Consider the following 18,350-nt stretch of genomic DNA (forward strand, 5'->3'; position numbering starts at 1 on the left):
CTTAAAGGCACACCCAAATGATTTTAACAAATTTACACTTAAGTTTTTTTTTTTTGGTAACTTTTTATTTTACAAAACGGCTACAGTATTCGTCAGTATTTAAATTTAAAAAAATGGAATTGATCATTTAGCTACTTCAAAGGTTCTCATGTCTTCTCATGACCACAATGTCGTGAGGTCATTAGAGGTCATTGTTAAGTTCACTCCCTCCATCCTTCCTTGCATCTTTCCTTCCCTAGCCTGCTTCCTCACTTCCTTCCCTGGCCCCCTTGTAACCTTTCCTCTGTGGCTCCCTTGCTCCCCTCCCCATCCCCCCCCAAAAACCCTCCATCCCCCCCTCCCCCTCCCCCTCCCAGTCAGTCATGTTGTGTGTTATTCTAGGTCATGAGCAGCAGCCATTTCCCTGGAATGTTCCAGCGCTTGCCAAAGCCTCCCCAATGGAATGCACACACAGATACACACAAAGAGGACCAGTAAGCAGGCGTGTGCACTGGTCGCCATGGCAACCGGCTGCTTCAGGCGTCTGCGCAGATGTCACGTGTGTGCTGAGATGTGACACACATCGAAAAATCCTCTCCAAACGTTCCACATTCCTCCTCCCCTTCCCTGGCGGAGGTTCAGCCCACTGAGTCGCCCCCTGCACCCCCACATTCCCCGCACCCCTGCCCCCCCTTTCTCACTGCTGCTGTGTTGTAAGTGACATTGTGTAATGACTGCAGTAGGTCGCCACTATGCGGCAGGTCGTAAGGGGAGTGAGGAGGGGGGGAGGGGGTTGATATGATAGTGTGGAGAGGAAAATGAAGAAATGGGAAATCTCTGCACCTGTTTCCACGGCAACCCGGCTCTGAAAAACACCAATGGGTTGCGACATTGCACACGCGCACACGCCTCAACAACATGACACTCACATTTGTAAGGACACAAGCATACATGGACACGCTCTTCTAAGGACTCGAACGCAAACATTTACACCTAACACACACTTCTACAAAAAGAAGACACACTCGTTACGAGTGACATAGACGCACGCCTTGGCAACAAAACGCACAATCCTGCACACACACAAGTAGTAAAGGAGTCAGGAAGGACCACACCACGCACACGGTCGGCAACTGAACTACACACACTTGTAAGTACAGTGCAACACGAACACACATTGTAAGGATTACACGCTAGACGAGAGAAGGCACACGCGCGGAGACGTTTTTATTTTATTTTAAATTCAATGTATTTCTTTTTTAGTTGTTCCCCAGTCAGTACCTTCCCAAGATGGCGGAGGTAAAGACGCGCGGCTAGTACCTGAACGTTTCCCGGTGACGTCACGCTCGCCAGGAGGAGGGGCTGGTGAGTATCAGTGACGTCATGAATTCATTACAGCTTGTCATTGTGCAATGGTCTGTTTTTACTAAGTGAGCTCCGTGTCCTCGACAAGCTAACTCTAATTGGCTCGCCGAGTTAGCGTAATTAAACGTGACGCCGACCGGAAGTGTTAAGTCGCTCGATTTAAAACACTCGGACTGCGCCGCCTGGTTCCTCCTTGTGGATACAATGAGCGGCCAAAGGAGAGACTTTACGGACAAACTTGACAGCTAGTCCTGCGTTAGTCGACTGCGACACCACACGAGCTAGCTAGGCTGCTATGCCGAGCTAAGCTAAGCTAAACTAAGCTAGCTAGCTCGCCGACACGTCTGGCGTCGGGACGTGGACGCGCGCGTACAGACAGGTAAGCTCCGTGGGAATGTCACGACGCCAGATCACGCTGCATGCACGTACACGGCTCGTAACGCGAACACGCGCACGGTTGCACGCGCCGTTACCGGGGTCGCGAGCACGCACGCTCGCAGCAGGCAGGTAGGCGGTACCGAACGCGTGTCGTGCGTGGCGTCGCGCCGCGCCGCGTGCACGCCGCTTTGTTCCGTTGTGCTGCCGAAAGCACGGTAAAGCGGCCGTGGCGGGAAAGCCAGGAGGTTTGCGTGTGCACGTTGTGCACGTAAACGGCGACCACGGCGATCGCGCGCACGCGCAGCCACAGGTAATAGGCACCTAAGCGTGCGCGTGGACACTCGTGCTCATTGTCTGACTGCTCCTTGTCTGGCCGGGTCGTGCGCGTGCACAGCAAGCGTGTTTGTGCGTGCAGTTGGTTCGCGTTGTGTTTGTTTGTTGGCGGGAATTCTTTGTGTTGTTTTTGGCGATTCTTTGTTGTTGTGTGCGTGGGCATGCGGCACCTGTAGCGCGATATTGTGCGCGTGTGGAATTGTTCGCTACCAAAATGGATATACCTGACAAAAACTCCATAATGCTGATGTCAAATGTGATGTTTGAGTTATTAATTGATTTTCCTCTTTAGAAAGCAGAGCGCCACCTGCTGGTTAGGATGGTTTTCTCACATGGTTGATCAACTTTGCATCCTAACTTGTACAACACTTGCTTGAAATCCTGACCGCAGCTTGAAAGCACCAACCTTGGAATCGCACCCTCATTTGTGTTGACTGGAACTTGTGAGGTTGGTTTCTGCAGAGCTTGCTGATGAGCTAATCATTTGAATCAGGTGTGTTGGAGGAGGTGGGAAACATCTCAGACATGCAGGGTAGGGGCCCGCAAGGACCGGATTTGGACGCCCATGCTTGAGATGTTTCCTCCTTCCAACACACCTGCTTCAAATGATCAGGGTCGTATTATAGTCGCCCTGATCATTTGAATCAGGTGTATTGGAGGAGGGAAACATAAAATACAAAAATCATGCTGGACAGTGGGCCCTTGAGGACCAGATTTGGACACATCTGCTTTAGATGTTTCCATTCTCCAACACACCTGATTCAAATGATCAGGATATTTATCAGGCTCCTACAGAGCTTGCTGAGCTGATCATTGTAATGAGGTGTGTTGGAGGAGGAGAAACATCAAAAACATGCAAGATAGTGGCCCTCAGGGACTGGATTAGAACACCTCTTATTGAGATGTTTCCCCTCCTCCAGCATACCTGATTCAAATGATCACTCGATGATCCTTATAATTATCTTGATCATTTGAATCAGGTGTGTTGGAACGAAACATAAAAAAATGTTATGCAGTATAGTGGCCCTCGAGGACCGGATTTGGACACACAGTTAGAAATGTTTCCCTCTTCCAGCACACCTGATTTAAATGATCCGGATCGCACGATAACAACCCTCGCCGTTTGAATCAAGTGTGTTGGAGGAGGGAAACATCCCAAAGGAATTTCTTAATCCTGTTTCAGACGTTTCCCCTCCTCCAACACACCTTATTCAAATGATCACAATAGTGGCCGTTGAGGACTGGATTTGGACACCCCTGCTGTACATTGTAAAAGCCCTAAAAGGGGGATTTCTTACAAATGTACGATGTCGCAGTGGTGTGAACGAGTCTTTACAGACATTTTAACATCCAACTGCAGGTTTTGCTTACAGTCGAAACTCGTTTATTCGCCGTCAGCCCTCCCATGCGGTTACAATTCATATTTGGTGATTTTTATTTATTTATATTTTGCTGCTCTCATCGGCAGTCAACTGAAATGTGCTCTCTCAGTCTGAACACTTGAGGCATTATACCAAAGGTGTACTAAGATGAGAGACCAGGAAGAAGGCCGAGTCTGGGGGAGTATATAAGACGTCATGTTTCTGATACTTTATCCCACCATCGCTTCACTTATTTTATTTGGCGTGCCACAACATGGCTGCATCCCGACTAAATTCGCACGGAAGAAAGTGTTGATATGACATCAGTCTTATTGTACGAGTGCCTCCTCCTCATCTCACTTCAATTCCTTTTGAAATCGACAAGCAAAATTTAGCTCCCACCCCCCCCCAGGCTGTCCGTCCTGGTCCCCCTGCGAGGAGGCGAGCTGCGTCGCGTCCGCGTACATGAAAAGCAGCGCGAGGGCGTCGCGTCGTTGAAGCCGCCGTTGATGGTCACCATGACGACGACGACAAATTGGCTGACGGAGCTGCTTCTTCTTTGTGTTGATCTCTTGCAGGGGACCTCCCCAGTCACCATCCTCATGCTCCTCCAATGAAACCCCTCAACTCCATGAAACGAGCTCCGCATCCCACTCCTCAAAGGTACACGCACGCACGCACGCACGCACACGATGACCCCAACAATCCAATTAGGCCAAGAACACATTGTACGCCTTCATATTGGCATGACATGTTCCTGATACATCCATAGATCTTTTTTTAGAAACTGTTGAGAAGTTTTCTCCAGACTCCTGCTAGCAAACAATCATTCCACAATGAAAACAAGGAGCTCATTATTAAGTATTTGACCAAGCAAGAATAATTAAGAGTTGACTTCACTCTGCAATTAGTATCTCATTCAGCAAGTTGTCTTTATTAGATACTCCAAGCCACCGGGGGCAACGTTTCCCCAGGAAGGTGGTGTTATGCTCATCCCTAAGGAGGAAGGAGGCGTTAACCTCCAATTGGTTGATTTGTTCCGTAGCAATTTTTCAAAATACGAGGTGACTGGCTGCTGGACGTAGCTTAGCATTTAGCAGCGGAAGAGCTAAACAGATGCTAATTGACACAAGTGTAGTAAACATAAAACTAAAATAGTGTTTATTGTTTTAGTAGTGCACATTTCCTGTTGACGTTTACAAGCAGGAAGTGGCTTGACCTTTGTCGCCTGCCTGTTTCCGTACAAACGGGTTCTTTTTACAAACCGGCTGCTTTAAAATGTAGTTCATTCTTAATTGCACTTTAGCATGGAGACTGCGAGGTGGTGGTGTGAACAAGCACTCGTGCCCGCCGCCGCCGCCTTCATGGCCCTTTTTTTTTTTCTCCCCTTCTCACTCCGCAGCGGTGACGGCGCCTTCCTCCATGAGCCAGTCTCCTGGCAACCAGCAGCCAATCAGCACGCGGGAGCTCTCTCTGTTGTAACCACAGTGTGGGGCGTGACCAATCCCACGCACAGCCAGGTAACATGTGACACTACTACTAAGCTGCTATTAACATTTACGACGAGCAAATGCATTTTCGCTACATGCTGACAAAATACACGCGAACAACATCAAGAGCTAACTCGGGAAGCTAACTTTGGAACCGAAAGTTCAAACTTATGTTGGAAGCTGACATTGGTCTTCTTGGAGTCTTAACATTAGATGCTAATGTTGGAAGCTAATGTTGAAGCTAACTATGGACTATATGCCACGGAGGAGGCGGGACTTCCGACTTCCGGGTTTTCACCCATCAACTTTGTTTCTGTTTCCGGTTTGCGACGTGTGGGCCGCGTCCCAGTCCTTGCGCTTCCGCCTTTGTGCGCCTCGGTTGCGCACTTTTTGTTGTTGTTGTTGTTGTTGAAACTTTGTCTATGAATGAGCGGGTCCATCTGCATGTTTTCAAAATCAAATGAGGTCCTTGAGCACCGTTTGTGTGTGTGTGTGTGTAGTTGTAACGTATGCGTACCTAATAAAGTGGCCGTGAGCGTAACTGTGTTTTCCACGCAGGTGTACGGAGCGCCACCCATGGGTCCCGGCGACAGCACGGGAGGTCACATGATGCCCGGCGGAGGCGGCGGGCCCGGTATGGCCGGCGCTATGGGACCACAGTTCATGAGCCAGCAGGCGTATGGCGACGCCATGTCCAAAGGCTACGGCCAGCCGCTCATGTACGGGCGTCCCAACGCGGCGTACAACCCTGCAGCGGCCTACGGCGGCAGGTACCGATGCCCTACAATAAGCAGTGGGGAAAAAATGCTAACAACATTTTAACTAACACGAAACTTGAACCAACTGGAAGCAAACACTGGCCTTTATTTATTTTAATTTAATTTAATTTTATTTATTTATTTTATAGCTCTTACATAAATAACTAAGATGACTCACTGCATTGGTCTTTATTAGCTCTAATGTTAGAAGTAACTTTGGACTATCATTGGAAGGTAAAACTTCAAAAGCGAACATCGGAAGCTAACTTTAGCGGTAATGTTGGACGCGTCTCGTGTAGCTAATGTCAGACGCTAATATTGCTCCTATCTTAGCTCTCACATCAGTGGTGATTTTGGAAGCTAACTTCAAAAGCTAAGATTGAAATCTTATGCCATAAGATACGTTTTGAAATTCAGGCAAAGGTAGTAACATTAGAATGTAACATTACAGGAAACGTTGGACGCTAATGTTAGAGCAACGCTGAAGCTATCACTGGAAGCTAATGTGGCAAACTTCCGAAGTCTTCGTAAGTTGGGTAGTGCTGTAAATGTGACTCCTCCCATCTGTGCAGTTACCCCGGTAACAGTGGTGGCATGGGTGTGCGCCCCCCCTCAGACTTCACCACCGCTGCTGCCGCCGCCGTGGCCGCCGCCACAGCTACGGCTACCGCCACCGCCACCGTGGCGGCCATCCAGGAGAAGCAGAACCAGGACATCAGCTACGCTCAGGTGCTCAAACACTTCAAGCTCAAAATTGAAACCCTAACATTTGCTTCAAATCTTTATTTGAAACCTTGACCCATATTCATGACCCCTAACCCTTGTTTAAAACCGTAACCTTTATTTAAAACCCTAATCCACGTTTGACTCTCATTTTAAACCCTAACTTAAAACTTAAACTGTTATTTTGAAGCACCAAACTATAAAACCCCGAACTGTGTGAAAAACCCTAAACCTTACTTGAAGAATTCACCTTGGCTTCAAACCTTATCTGAAAAAGTGTCAACCATTGTTTCAAACCCCGATTGTGGCTTGTAAGCGTAGTTCAAGTAATGGCCACCAGAGGGCAGCGTGGCCTCACACTACCCAGAGCCGTATATAGAGAGAGTTTGGCCAACTTGGTTTTCAGGGTAACAAGATGGCGTCCATATGTCATGTGACCAGCAGTTGACACTGTGATTGGTCAACTGCTGGTCACATGACAAATGGACGCCATCTTGTTACCCTGCTGAAACCGAGTTGGCCAAACTCTCTCTATATACGGCTCTGACGCTACCGTTCCTCACTCATTTCCTGTTTCCTGTCAGATGGGCGGAGCCTCCTCCTACAGCCCCCAGTTCATGTCTCACGGCGGCCCTCACGGCGGCCCTCGCGGACCCCCGACCATGAACCAGGGCGGTATGGTCTCAAGCAGGCCCGGGCCGGCGCCACATTCTGGCGGAGTCTTGTACCCCCCCCACCCTGGCCCCGCACAGAAGATGCACGGCGGCGGAGGAGGAAGCGGAGGATATCCTGGTGGAACGCAGGGACTCAAACGCGCCTTCCACTCGGAGGTGAAAACCCGACCTCAACCTTGTTCGAAACCCCAACCCATGCTTAAGATCATCATTTGAAACCCTAACAATTGTTTAACACCTTGACCTTGGCTTCAAACTCTTAATTTGTAAACCGAGTCCTTGTGTAAAACCCTAACCCAGGCTTAAAACCTTAGTTTGAAAGCCTTACCCTTGTTGAAAACCAGGTTTGAAGCCCGAACTTCATACCCTAACCTTTGTTTGAAAGAATGAACCCGTGCATGAAACCCTAATCTAAACTTGAACCCCTAATTTGAAACACAAGCTCTTATGTCAAATCTTAATCCTATTTTGAAAGCCTGACCTCAACTTCAAACCGTCATTTAAAACCCTAACCTCCGTTCAAAACCTTAACGCTCGTTTGCAGCCCTTACCCTGCCTAAACTTGTTTTGACTTGTGACGGGCAGTTCGGCGGCGGCGGCGGGATGTCGGCGTATCCTCAGCAGCCTCTGCAGTACCCGCCCGGACCGCACCAACGATGCGCCCCCTCGCCCTCGTACCCGGCCGGCCGCATGCCCCCCATGGGCCAGTACGCCGCGGTATCGCACAGCAACCCGCCGCCGTTCCCCCCCGCCTCCGGGCAGCCCAACCCGGCCCAGTACTACAAGGTACGCGGCAGAAAATGGACAAAATGGGGAAAGTCGTTAATTGATCAAAAGTTTTGAGGCTTCAAATAAAATGTTCTTTTTTGTTTGTCTGGTCTTCAGTCCGAAGTGTTCAATGGGCAGACAAGCCTGCCCCCTGCAGTCCCGGGAGGATACAACGCCTTCACTCAGGCGGCGGCCAGCGGGGTGAGTCGCGCTTATTAATGCGAGAACAAAATGGAAAGAAAAAGAAAAAAATCAAACCTTCTTTTGAATTGAAAGAAATTTCAAATGCTTAAATGAGTCGAGGCTTACGCTGCGTTTGCGCCACGCGTGATTCTGCTCGTTGAAGTGTAAAGCCGCAATTGTTGTCTCTGCGCCCGTCAGCCGGGCCGGGGCGGGGGGATGCCCGTGTACCCCAGCTCCCCCATGGGCGGCAATCCCACCCCTCCCATGACTCCTGGCACCTCCATGCCACCCTACCTCTCCCCAGGCCAGGACAGCAAACCCCCCTACATGCCCCCCGACGTGAAGAGCAACATGGGCGGCCCGCAGCCTGCCACAGGTGAGCTCTTAACGCTTGTTCACACCCCCGCATGTGGCGAAACCTTATCTTTCATTTTATTCCACGGAGCCGCGGGTCTTTAAAAAGCATCGGAAGGCATTCAGTGGATTTTGCTCACTTGTTGTTCGTGCTTTCACATTCAATGTTAAGACATTTTAGCAATAGCAACTTAGCTTTTAACAGCTAAGTGTATCTTTTAGCTTTTATTAGTTGGTATTTTTGAGGAAGTATTTCATTTTTTAGTTTAGTTTTTAGGGCTTTTTTTATGCAGGGTGTTTCTTGTGAGTAATATTTAAAAAAAGATGGATGGATGGATGAAAACAAAAAGCTCAGGTATGAAATGAATTAGCAATTTCACTATCATTGACCTCAAATGTAGTTTATTTTATTTCTTTTTATCTTTTGTTTCCATTTTTTTATCTTAGTTTCAGTCATTTCTTTTTCTTTTTTTTTTACTTTTTTTTTGTAACTTTGTTCAGATCTAACAAAGCAAAACAACAAACATACATTTGGTCATCAATTTCACATTGCAGAAAAATAAAATATAATCATTACAGGTCTTTTTTTTTATTATACAGAAATGGTTCAAGAGTCACTTTTTTGATTTTATAAACACATTCTATTTTTCCCAAAACAGAAGAAATTTTTGTAAAAATTTGGTTTAAAGAGAAGGTAACTCGCTCACTGTGATGCCCTCATATGAACCCGCGTATTTTGCTGAACCCGCACAAAGTGAAGTTTGAAGATCAGATTGACCCAAAAAGCAACGGAGGCGAGTGCTGGTGATCAGACTGACGAGCGCTCTGGCGCCCTTTCTTCCTGGCCAAGGTAACCCCAGCGACGACCTCCGCCTGACCTTCCCGGTGCGCGACGGCGTGGTGTTGGAGCCTTTCAGGCTGGAGCACAACTTGGCCGTCAGTAACCACGCCTTCCAGCTCCGAGACTCCGTCTACAAAACGCTGATGATGAGGTGAGGCGATGCCGCGTCACAATCGTTGTCTCGCGATTCGATTTTACCTTTTTTGGCTCTTGATTCAGAACGATTTGATTGACAATGATTTCTGCTTCAATTGATCGATGTGCAAAGAATCATCCTCATCTACTCCAGTTTGATTTGCTAATGCTAATTAGCGTGCTACTCGTGGCACTTTTATCACTCAAAATTCATACAAACGCTTCAGGAATGCATACAGAAAAGCATCTTAACATTACTCACCATCAGTGTTGGGAATAAAAACGCGTTTTCTCTCTCTCCATAAACGGACTAATCCAACTAATTATTCTCCCCAAAACCGTTATTGCATGTGAAATGGATTGCGTTACAATTCATTTATTAGTTACAAGGCTCGAAGTAAGCTCAGAGAAGTTTTGGGGTGAAAATGTCATTTGCGCACAGTTGGAGGCGCTGTTGTAGTCGGACCTTGTCACAATAAAAGTGTCTTGACAGCTGACTTTAATCAAATTATTATTATAAAAAATTTGGGGGCTACACTTCCTCACGTGATTGGCTTGTGACCGTCCGCCCCCCGCAGGCCGGACCTGGAACTGCAGTTCAAGTGCTACCACCACGAGGACCGCCAGATGAACACCAACTGGCCCGCCTCGGTGCAGGTGAGCGTCAACGCCACGCCCTTGTCCATCGAGCGCGGCGACAACAAGACCTCCCACAAGGCCTTGTACCTCAAGCAAGTGTGCCAGCCCGGCCGCAACACGGTGCAGATCACCGTCACCGCCTGCTGCTGCGTACGTTGTGCCCGGCGAAAACCAGCACGTCCGTAAAGCATCACCAGGCCCTAACGTTTGTTTTTGCGTCCCCCCCCTCCCAGTCCCATTTGTTCGTGCTGCAGCTGGTCCATCGGCCCTCCGTCAGGTCGGTGCTGCAGGGACTCATGAAGAAGAGGCTGCTGCCCGCCGAACATTGCATCACCAAGAGTGAGACGCACATTGGCATCAGTTGCATTATTATGATCAATCATTGGCGTGAAAATGTGGCTGTGTTCACATTGCGGGCCCAAATTGGATTTGTAGTCAAGTCCCATCTTTTTATGTCTTTTCTGAGTTTCTACAAGTCAATAAAAAGCATTCAAAGTCATTAAATGGATTTGGCTCAAATAAAAGCCTTAAATGGCATTGAAAAGCATTAAATACAACGTCCAGGGGCAATAAATGTCATGTTACAAAAAGCAATTGCTCTGGAAATGTACACTGAAGCCACCTTCAATGTTTGACGCTCCTTTTAATGATTTAGTATATCGTTCAGTAACTTTATGAATGACTTACTATAAAATTACTGAATCAAAGAACTAATAGAACCACATTTTTATTTGGTAACCATATTCGTCCACTTTTATGTTTATGATCAAGAATATTAAAAACTTAAAAATATACATTTTATTGTACGTTTATAAAATCTTATAACATGTGATTCATTGCTTTGAAATTAGCACTACTGCCATCTACATGACTGGAGAATACTTCCAATAATTATTTTAATATTTATTTTAATTGTATTTTTTTACATCTTCTAGACAAAAAAAATACAGCACACTTTTGTGTTTAGCATCAAAAGGCACATTGTACTACACTTATTTGTGGGGGGGGGAACTTTGTATTTAATTGACATATTTTGTATTATGTTGTTGAAATGTTGTCGTTAGCTGTGGCCGACAAGTTTACAATAGTTTCAAAAGTTTCCATACTGCCACCTACAGGACATTTGCTCATTTGAGGAGAAAAAAAATGTCATTCATATTTTACATGACTGTTTTTAAATGATAGATAATTCTTTCCTTTTGGATTGAACTTTGTCTTACAAGTAATGAAAATGAGTGCCACCTACAGGTCGGGAGATGTTGTGCATGAGCTGTGGCCGTATGTTCATGAAATGCCAGATAAACAGATGATGATGTCACTGTGTCCTGTTTGCGCGTTTCAGTCAAGAGAAACTTCAGCAGCGGCACCATCCCCGGGACCCCCGGGCTAAACGGAGAGGACGGCGTGGAGCAGACGGCCATCAAAGTGTCGCTCAAGTGTCCGATCACCTTCCGACGCATCCAGCTGCCGGCGCGAGGGCACGACTGCCGCCACATACAGGTGAGGACGCCGCTCAAATGGTCATCAAATACAAACAAAGCATTAAGCAATAGCTCTTGACTTTTTGACATGACTCGATGTTTTGATCAAGTACAATTGTTTGCGGTGCAACGGATCATCACTGATCCGCGGACAAAAGAACAGACCCAAGTGCGCATTCACACGAAAGCAACATGACCAGTCCAGCAGAGGAAGTTGAAAACCTTGCGGATCACGTCAATCGCATGCGTGGCAGCATGTTTGCAACTTGGGGTCAAATTAATCCTCAAATGAATGATTTTTCTTTCTGCCGCTTGTCTCCACACCATTCAGACATGTCAAGGTAGCTGAAACTAGTGTTCATTTTGTTAACGAAAACTAAATAGTAGCCCAGTTCAGCAGTGTGTGAATGTGTGAGCGCACGAATAATGCTAACACTGTGAAGCGTCTTTGAGTGTCCAAAAAAGCGCTACACAAATCGAATGCATTGTTATTATTATTAAATACAAATATTTTCATCAACACTCATTTTTCACCGGATGAGAACGAGACTAGAATAACCCCCATTAATAAACAATAACTGGGACTAAATCAGTATGCATTTTCGTTGACTAACAAAGAGACGAAAATTAAACTCACTTAATTAAAGACTGGACTAAAATCCAACCGCTAACTAATGCTAGCTAACTTACTAGCTTGTAGCATGGAGTCATAATAGCCATTTGTTGATATACTGTAATTGCGTATAAAGTTGTTTTACATCAAAAAGATGAGAGAAAATGTTATGTGAAGTAGTTTTAGATTAGATGGAAATGTTCAGTATTATATGCTGACAAAAAAAAGTAAAAGGGTAAAATGATTGTCCTGACTAAAACTAGACTAAATGTTGACAGTTTCTGTTGACTAAAAATAGACAAATACAATTGTTTTCCTGGACTAAAATGCTCAAATTATAGTTGACTTAAAAGGAGACAAAAAATGGGATGAGGTTGACTAACTGATATATGATCAAAATAACGAGTGTGATTGAAATTGGACTAAAATGGCTGATACAATTAAAACTGGCTGAAACATACTCAACGTAACAAGGCTAACTTCAAAATAAAATTCCAAATAATACATTGACGGCAATGCAAATAGCCTAAGTAGGCTTTTACTTTGAAGTTGGCCCACATCGTGGCGTGATGGTGAGTTTGACTTCCCTTTTAGGCGTTTAGATGTCATTTATCGTCGTTTTGATTGACAGTTAAAGTTGCGACCAACATCAACACAACGCTATCACGAACTCCTATTCAATCGCTAATTAGGACGCTAATTAATTACGCCGTTATTGTATGATATGGCAGAAGTCTCCGACGTAAGTGGCTAGCAGCTAGCTGTTAGCAGTACCAACGAGTGCCTGGCTGCTAGCTGTAAATGAGTTTCCTAAATGGCTATATTAGATAATCTGAATTGATTTTTTTTTCATAAGGAAAAATAATTTTACAAAATAAATGAAGATTAAGCACTATTTATCTTTTCTTTTCTTTTTTGCCGAAAATGATGCGATCCGTGAGCTGATCCGAACCGTGACTTTTGTGATCCGTTGCTCCACTACCAATTTTGCAAAGCGCTCTTTTTCTCATGAAAAAAGACATTGCAATTGTGAAATATATTTTTCTTTTTTTAACTCCACTTCTCTCGGTAGTGTTTTGACCTGGAGTCGTACCTGCAGCTCAACTGTGAGAGAGGAACGTGGAGATGTCCCGTCTGCAAGTAGGTGCCTGTGAAACTTATAACGTGAAACTGATAAGTTGAGGAGGTGATTTAAAAACGGCTGTGCAATGTAAAAAAAAAAAAAGAGAAAGAAAATGAATAAAAAGTGATTTTGAGCCTTGTAATGTGAGATTAGACAACCAAAGGTGTCAGGAAAACGGCGCTTGCTGCTGTCGTTTCAGTAAGACGGCTCTGCTGGAGGGTCTGGAGGTGGACCAGTACATGCTGGGGATTCTGGTCTACATCCAAAAGTAAGTCCACGTCCTTCTTCACGATGGCCCGCCGCTCTCCCGCACGCTCACTTGCCGTGCGCCTCCTCCGCCAGTTCCGATTACGAGGAGATCACCATCGACCCGCTGTGCGGCTGGCGGCCCGTGCCGGTCAAACCCGACCTGCACGTGAAGGAGGAGCCCGACGGGCCGGCCCTCAAACGCTGTCGCACCGTCAGCCCCAGTCACATGCTGCTGCCCAACGTCATGGACATGATCGCCGCGCTGGGACCCGCCTCCTCGCCGTACGCCGCGCCGCCGTCTGGGGGCGGCAGGGCCAGTCCCGACTACAACAGGCCTGGTGAGGCAACGGCAAAAGCAAAACAAACAAAAAAGACATTTCCTGAACATTAGTCCTACTTTCCTTAATCCGTTTTTAAGGCTTTCTCAAAATGTGCATTCATCTCGTAAAATTCTTAATTTACGTTTGTTTTTAAAGTAATTTAGTAACCAAAACATTTTTTCCCTTAATTCCTTAAAGATTTGATCATCTCTGAAAATTAAAAAAAATCTTCTGAAAAATTGTGGTCAAATAAAATATTATAAAAAATAATAACAATAATAAATAAATAAATACTCAATTAAAAAAAGAAAAAAATTGAAGAAAGGGGGGGGGATTGCAAGAATTGTTATTAAACAAAGTAATAAACTTAAAATAAAAACCTTTAAAAATATATTTTCTTTGGATTTCATTTTTTATTTTTTGGGGGAAAAGAAACATTATTTGCTAAATATTTTTTCCTAAAATAAAACTGTCAAAAAGTTGGTTGGTTATTTTAAAGAACAACTTTAGTTGAATAAAAATCTTTAATGTTATTTTTAGTAAGTCAAGTAAAAAAAATATCAAGAATAAAAAAACAAAACATTCTTGAATGAATGAAAAATCACTGAAAATGAATGAAACCTCAGGTGGGGGCGGGAATTAAAAAAAAAAAGTGTTTTAATGTACATTTTTTCAAGAAAACTGATGAGAATGACTTGAATGTCATAATGAATACCTTTTTCTCCCTCCATAAAAAACAGCTAACAATTATTTTATTTTAAAAAATTCAATAAAAACAGTTATGTAATCTTTATTTTATTTTTTTCTTGAAACCAAATTATTTCTTGGGAATTTTTTTTTTTTGCTATATTGGTAAAACTAAAATTGGAATATTCTCTTGAAATTTTTATACTGTGTTTTTTTTTTTTACCTCAGTAAGACTCATCACATAATATTACATTTTACAGCTTTTTTCCATAAAACGACATCTTCGTCTTATTCTGGTGATATTGTTATTTTCCTCCGTGACCATGTAACATCTTGATGAATGAGGAGAGAGAAGTCGTCTGAAGTTGTCTGTTTTTTTTGTTTTCTTGACATTGTTGCTGTTTTTCCTCAGGGAGTCGAGACTTCGCCAGCCAGTCGGCCTATCCCGAATTTCCCAACACTCCCGGCACGCCCACGCTGGGGGAGTACCCTTCCTCCGGACCTCCTCTGTCCTACCCGCCCGAGCAGGTAAGACGGCCGACGTGCTCTTACGTAATGTTGGCGCCTCGGGCCGCGCTGGCTGAGCAGCCGCCGCTCCGTGTTACGTAACCGTGACATTTTGCCGCCGGCGTTACCGGCACGTTCTTGCATGCTGGTACCAAAATGGCCTCTTAGTATTCAACTTGAGCGCCTTTGTTGGCACGATCCAACGCCATTTGCTGCAGCATGCGGATTCTGATTGTAATTCAGTTAGCGCGCGAGCTAGCTGAGCCGTAGCCTACGCGCCAACAATGCAAATTCCTTGGACGTCCCAGTGTCGTTATTTAAATTTCCAAGTGGGGAGGTGACAACACAGATGAACCCATCTGCTGGCGAGGGCAGTTAGCCGCGAGCTAGCCGGTTGCTAACGCTTTTCGTCACGGCTTGCACTGTCAATTTGAAATAATGTCCTGTTTTTGAAAAAAAAGCGATGGAAATGTAAGCGTTTTTCTTGATCCTATTCGTCGATTAATCGAGAAAATAACGACATTTCAATCAATGGCTGAGATAATGGTTAGCGGCAGCCCTGTGCTCTGTCAAATTTTGAGGATGATACTTTTTACTTTGCAAGCTCTTTCTTACCTTTTGAAATGAACGTCTGTTAGCTTAATGCTACATGAAATATGAAGCGCCATAGACTGGCTAACAAAAATTAGCATAGATGTTCCGGTCATTTTAAACAGTAATGTCGTGAAATGATTGTGTCTCTGAATTTGGACGTGCCTTTAAAAACACACCCATTAGAATGAAAATGTGCTGATGTCAAATTGAACAGCTGACTGTCTCTCCCTGCTGCCTCGTTAGCGCTGCTGAGAGCCACTAAGCGAGCATTCAACCCCGTTTAGCGACTTGCCGGTTGTCGCGCGCAGCTGCCGGCCAACTGTCGCGCCGCCGCCGCCGCCCGCACTCCTTGATCCCGTTTCTCTCTTGCGCACGGCCAGCAGGCACCGCAGCCGTCCCACAATGCTTTGCTCCCGCAGCACGCCAACCAGAGCCTCGGCGAGGAGCGGAGCGCCGCCGCTTCCCACAATGCGCGGCTGCACGTCGAGGGCTCCTTCGGGTTGGGGGGCCCCCCGGGAGGGGCCGGCGGCGAGGCGGCCGATCACTCGCTCGATGTGAGACGTTTTCTTTCATTCAATTTGGAGTCGACTCTATGGAGGACCAAAACTGACCAAATTCAAAACTAAACCGACTAAATAAATGAATAAAAGTGAACATAAAAACGGATATAAAAAATATCATTCAAAAATTAATATGAATGGAAATAAAAACAATACAATTAATATAAACAATATATATATATATTGTATTTTCATTTATATTTGTTTTTTTATTAATTTGTATTGTTTTTTATTTATACCCATTTTTATGTTCACTTTTTTTTCCATTGATTGATTGATTTTAGTCATTAATTGATTTAGAATTTTGGCAGTTTTGGTCCTCCAAACGACTCCACATCCGTCAATGCAAACCGATTGATTGCTTCTTTTTTCTTTTCCTTCTTTTTTTTTTGTGACTTTCCCCAAATATTTTTGTAGCTCCTGCCCGAGCTGACCAACCCGGACGAGCTGCTGTCCTACTTGGGTCCGCCCGACCTGCCCAGCAACAGCAGTGACGACCTTCTGTCGCTCTTTGAGAACAACTGAACGCCGTTCATCACCTTCGTCTTCTCATTCGTCTTTTATGTCGTCTTGGTCTGAATAATGTCGGTCATCCTTCCGCGTAACACGGGAAAGCGGCGAAGCGCGGCGAAGGGCGGCGAAGGGCGGCGAAGGGGCGCCTTCAACGTGTCTAAATTGCTGTCATTTGTCCTCACTAGTAAAACAGATCAGCGCACTAGTAGAACACCTCTGTTACTAGTAGCTTTTTCCACTCTTAGTGCCACCTTTGGACCGCTAATATGCATTCACTAGTAAGCTGCTGTGCTGAAATAGTAACACTACTAGGTGCTTCGGGGGTCGCGCCGCCACCGGATCATTCGCCACTAACTCGAGGTGGACAATTTGAATTGATTCAATTTACTCAAATGGTTATTTGAAGTTAACTCCCATTTTGTTGATCTAGTACTTTCAAAACGACCAAAGCTTATAAATCAACAAAACCAAGATATCGTGATGACTGCTGCACTAGTAGCCTCCTGGACCGCACTAGTGGCAAAAATAAGGTGCGAAAGTGCGTGGATATCAAAGTGATCAAATTCGAGTACTAGCTTGAACAGCTTTACTTGACAACTAGTAGTACCACATGCAGATGTTTACTCGTATAATTTTGCCTTGAGTTGCGCTTGTAGGACACAGTTGTCAACTAGTGCACGATTTTGCCTCACTTGTAACATGTCGTTGTCCTACTAGTGCACCGAAGTTGTTGCTTGGAAGCCGTATGAGCATTTATTCCTTGATGCGCATCTTAAGGTCCATGTACTAGGACAACTTTGCGTACTAGTAGGGCAGCTACTTGTTACTAGTAAGGCAAAACTGTGCACTAGTTGATAACTGCAGGTGACAAGCACGACCAGTGGCATAAAATTTCTGTTCCTAAATTCCATGCTGACATTTGAACTTGTTAACATCCCGCACTTGACCAGTTGTACTCGTCGGGCGCAGATGTTAACTAGTGCACAGTTTGCCTCACAAGTAACTTAATAGTAGCTATAGTATACTAGCACCTGGACCTTCGGGTGGATATTGAGGTGGTGAAAATGCTCAAACGGCTTTCCGCATTGGAGGTGAACTTGTTGAACCAACTGTGACAACGCCCACATTCCATCATTCCGGTTTAGCGATGTCACTTTGACGTTCGTCGGAATATTTCCGTCTTCTTCCTGCTCATTACCTTCCCCCCCTCCCAACAGACACTTTGAGATTCAGAAAAAATAAAAAGGTTGACTTTTATTCGGGGGTGCAAAAATGACTATCGAACTACAAATTTATTAGAAAACAACGTTTTTAGGTTTGTAAACTATTGCACATATTTTGTAACACACACATTTTAATTGCCATTGTTTTCTATTTATTTTGTAATCATTGTTCTCGTTGATTGTACCTGCGGTTGCTTTGTTCATTTGCTGGAGCTCCAAGATAAGGATTAAAACCACTTTATTATTTCAACAAATGGCTTGTTTTTGTTTCCTGCAGTTTAACGTACAAACTCACATTAAGAGAGCGAATAAAAAACTGATTTGAACACGTTTTGTTCTAGTAGTAAAAGCGTGACACGCAGATGAGCTACAGACAGAAAAATGATCAAACTATTTCCTATCCTGAAAAAGATGTATTTTAAAAATACTATCTATAATATAAATACAAATAACCGTGCCCGTTTGATTCTTATACCTTGTAATACCGCGTGTGGAAATG

General features: G+C 44.9%; 1 protein-coding gene across 6 annotated transcripts; it reads left to right on the forward strand.

The window, feature by feature from the left end:
• The first annotated feature begins 889 nt into the window (after positions 1 to 889).
• On the forward strand, positions 890 to 18,107 carry zmiz2 (zinc finger, MIZ-type containing 2). 6 transcript variants are annotated; one of them, XM_086096059.1, is made up of 20 exons: positions 890 to 1,129; positions 1,243 to 1,344; positions 3,995 to 4,079; positions 4,819 to 4,936; positions 5,465 to 5,676; positions 6,237 to 6,393; positions 6,972 to 7,217; positions 7,647 to 7,847; positions 7,947 to 8,030; positions 8,211 to 8,388; positions 9,217 to 9,358; positions 9,921 to 10,131; positions 10,215 to 10,320; positions 11,324 to 11,481; positions 13,148 to 13,215; positions 13,398 to 13,466; positions 13,541 to 13,785; positions 14,867 to 14,982; positions 15,936 to 16,109; positions 16,533 to 18,107. In XM_086096059.1, the coding sequence occupies exons 3-20, from the start codon at positions 4,030 to 4,032 to the stop codon at positions 16,638 to 16,640; spliced, it is 2,643 nt and encodes an 880-aa protein (XP_085952185.1). In that variant the 5' UTR covers positions 890 to 1,129; positions 1,243 to 1,344; positions 3,995 to 4,029; the 3' UTR covers positions 16,641 to 18,107. The 6 variants fall into 6 exon arrangements, with proteins under 6 accessions (XP_085952185.1, XP_085952183.1, XP_085952188.1 ...); XM_086096057.1 differs by lacking the exons at positions 890 to 1,129; positions 1,243 to 1,344 and adding an exon at positions 1,373 to 1,723; XM_086096062.1 differs by lacking the exons at positions 890 to 1,129; positions 1,243 to 1,344 and adding an exon at positions 1,373 to 1,723 and having other exon boundaries at positions 15,939 to 16,109.
• Positions 18,108 to 18,350: the final 243 nt, after the last annotated feature.

This window comes from Leptonotus elevatus, chromosome 15 (genome assembly GCF_054856555.1).
Source record: "Leptonotus elevatus isolate MCC_2025b chromosome 15, RoL_Lele_1.0, whole genome shotgun sequence".
Lineage (NCBI taxonomy): Eukaryota > Metazoa > Chordata > Actinopteri > Syngnathiformes > Syngnathidae > Leptonotus > Leptonotus elevatus.

Bases quoted from the DNA above. Each gene is read 5' to 3' on its own strand.
- zmiz2 (XM_086096059.1), top strand. From the start codon at position 4,030: ATGAAACCCCTCAACTCCATGAAACGAGCTCCGCATCCCACTCCTCAA. The intron at 10,321-11,323 runs GTGAGACGCACA...TGCGCGTTTCAG, and splicing joins CGAACATTGCATCACCAAGA to TCAAGAGAAACTTCAGCAGC. The intron at 11,482-13,147 runs GTGAGGACGCCG...TTCTCTCGGTAG, and splicing joins ACGACTGCCGCCACATACAG to TGTTTTGACCTGGAGTCGTA.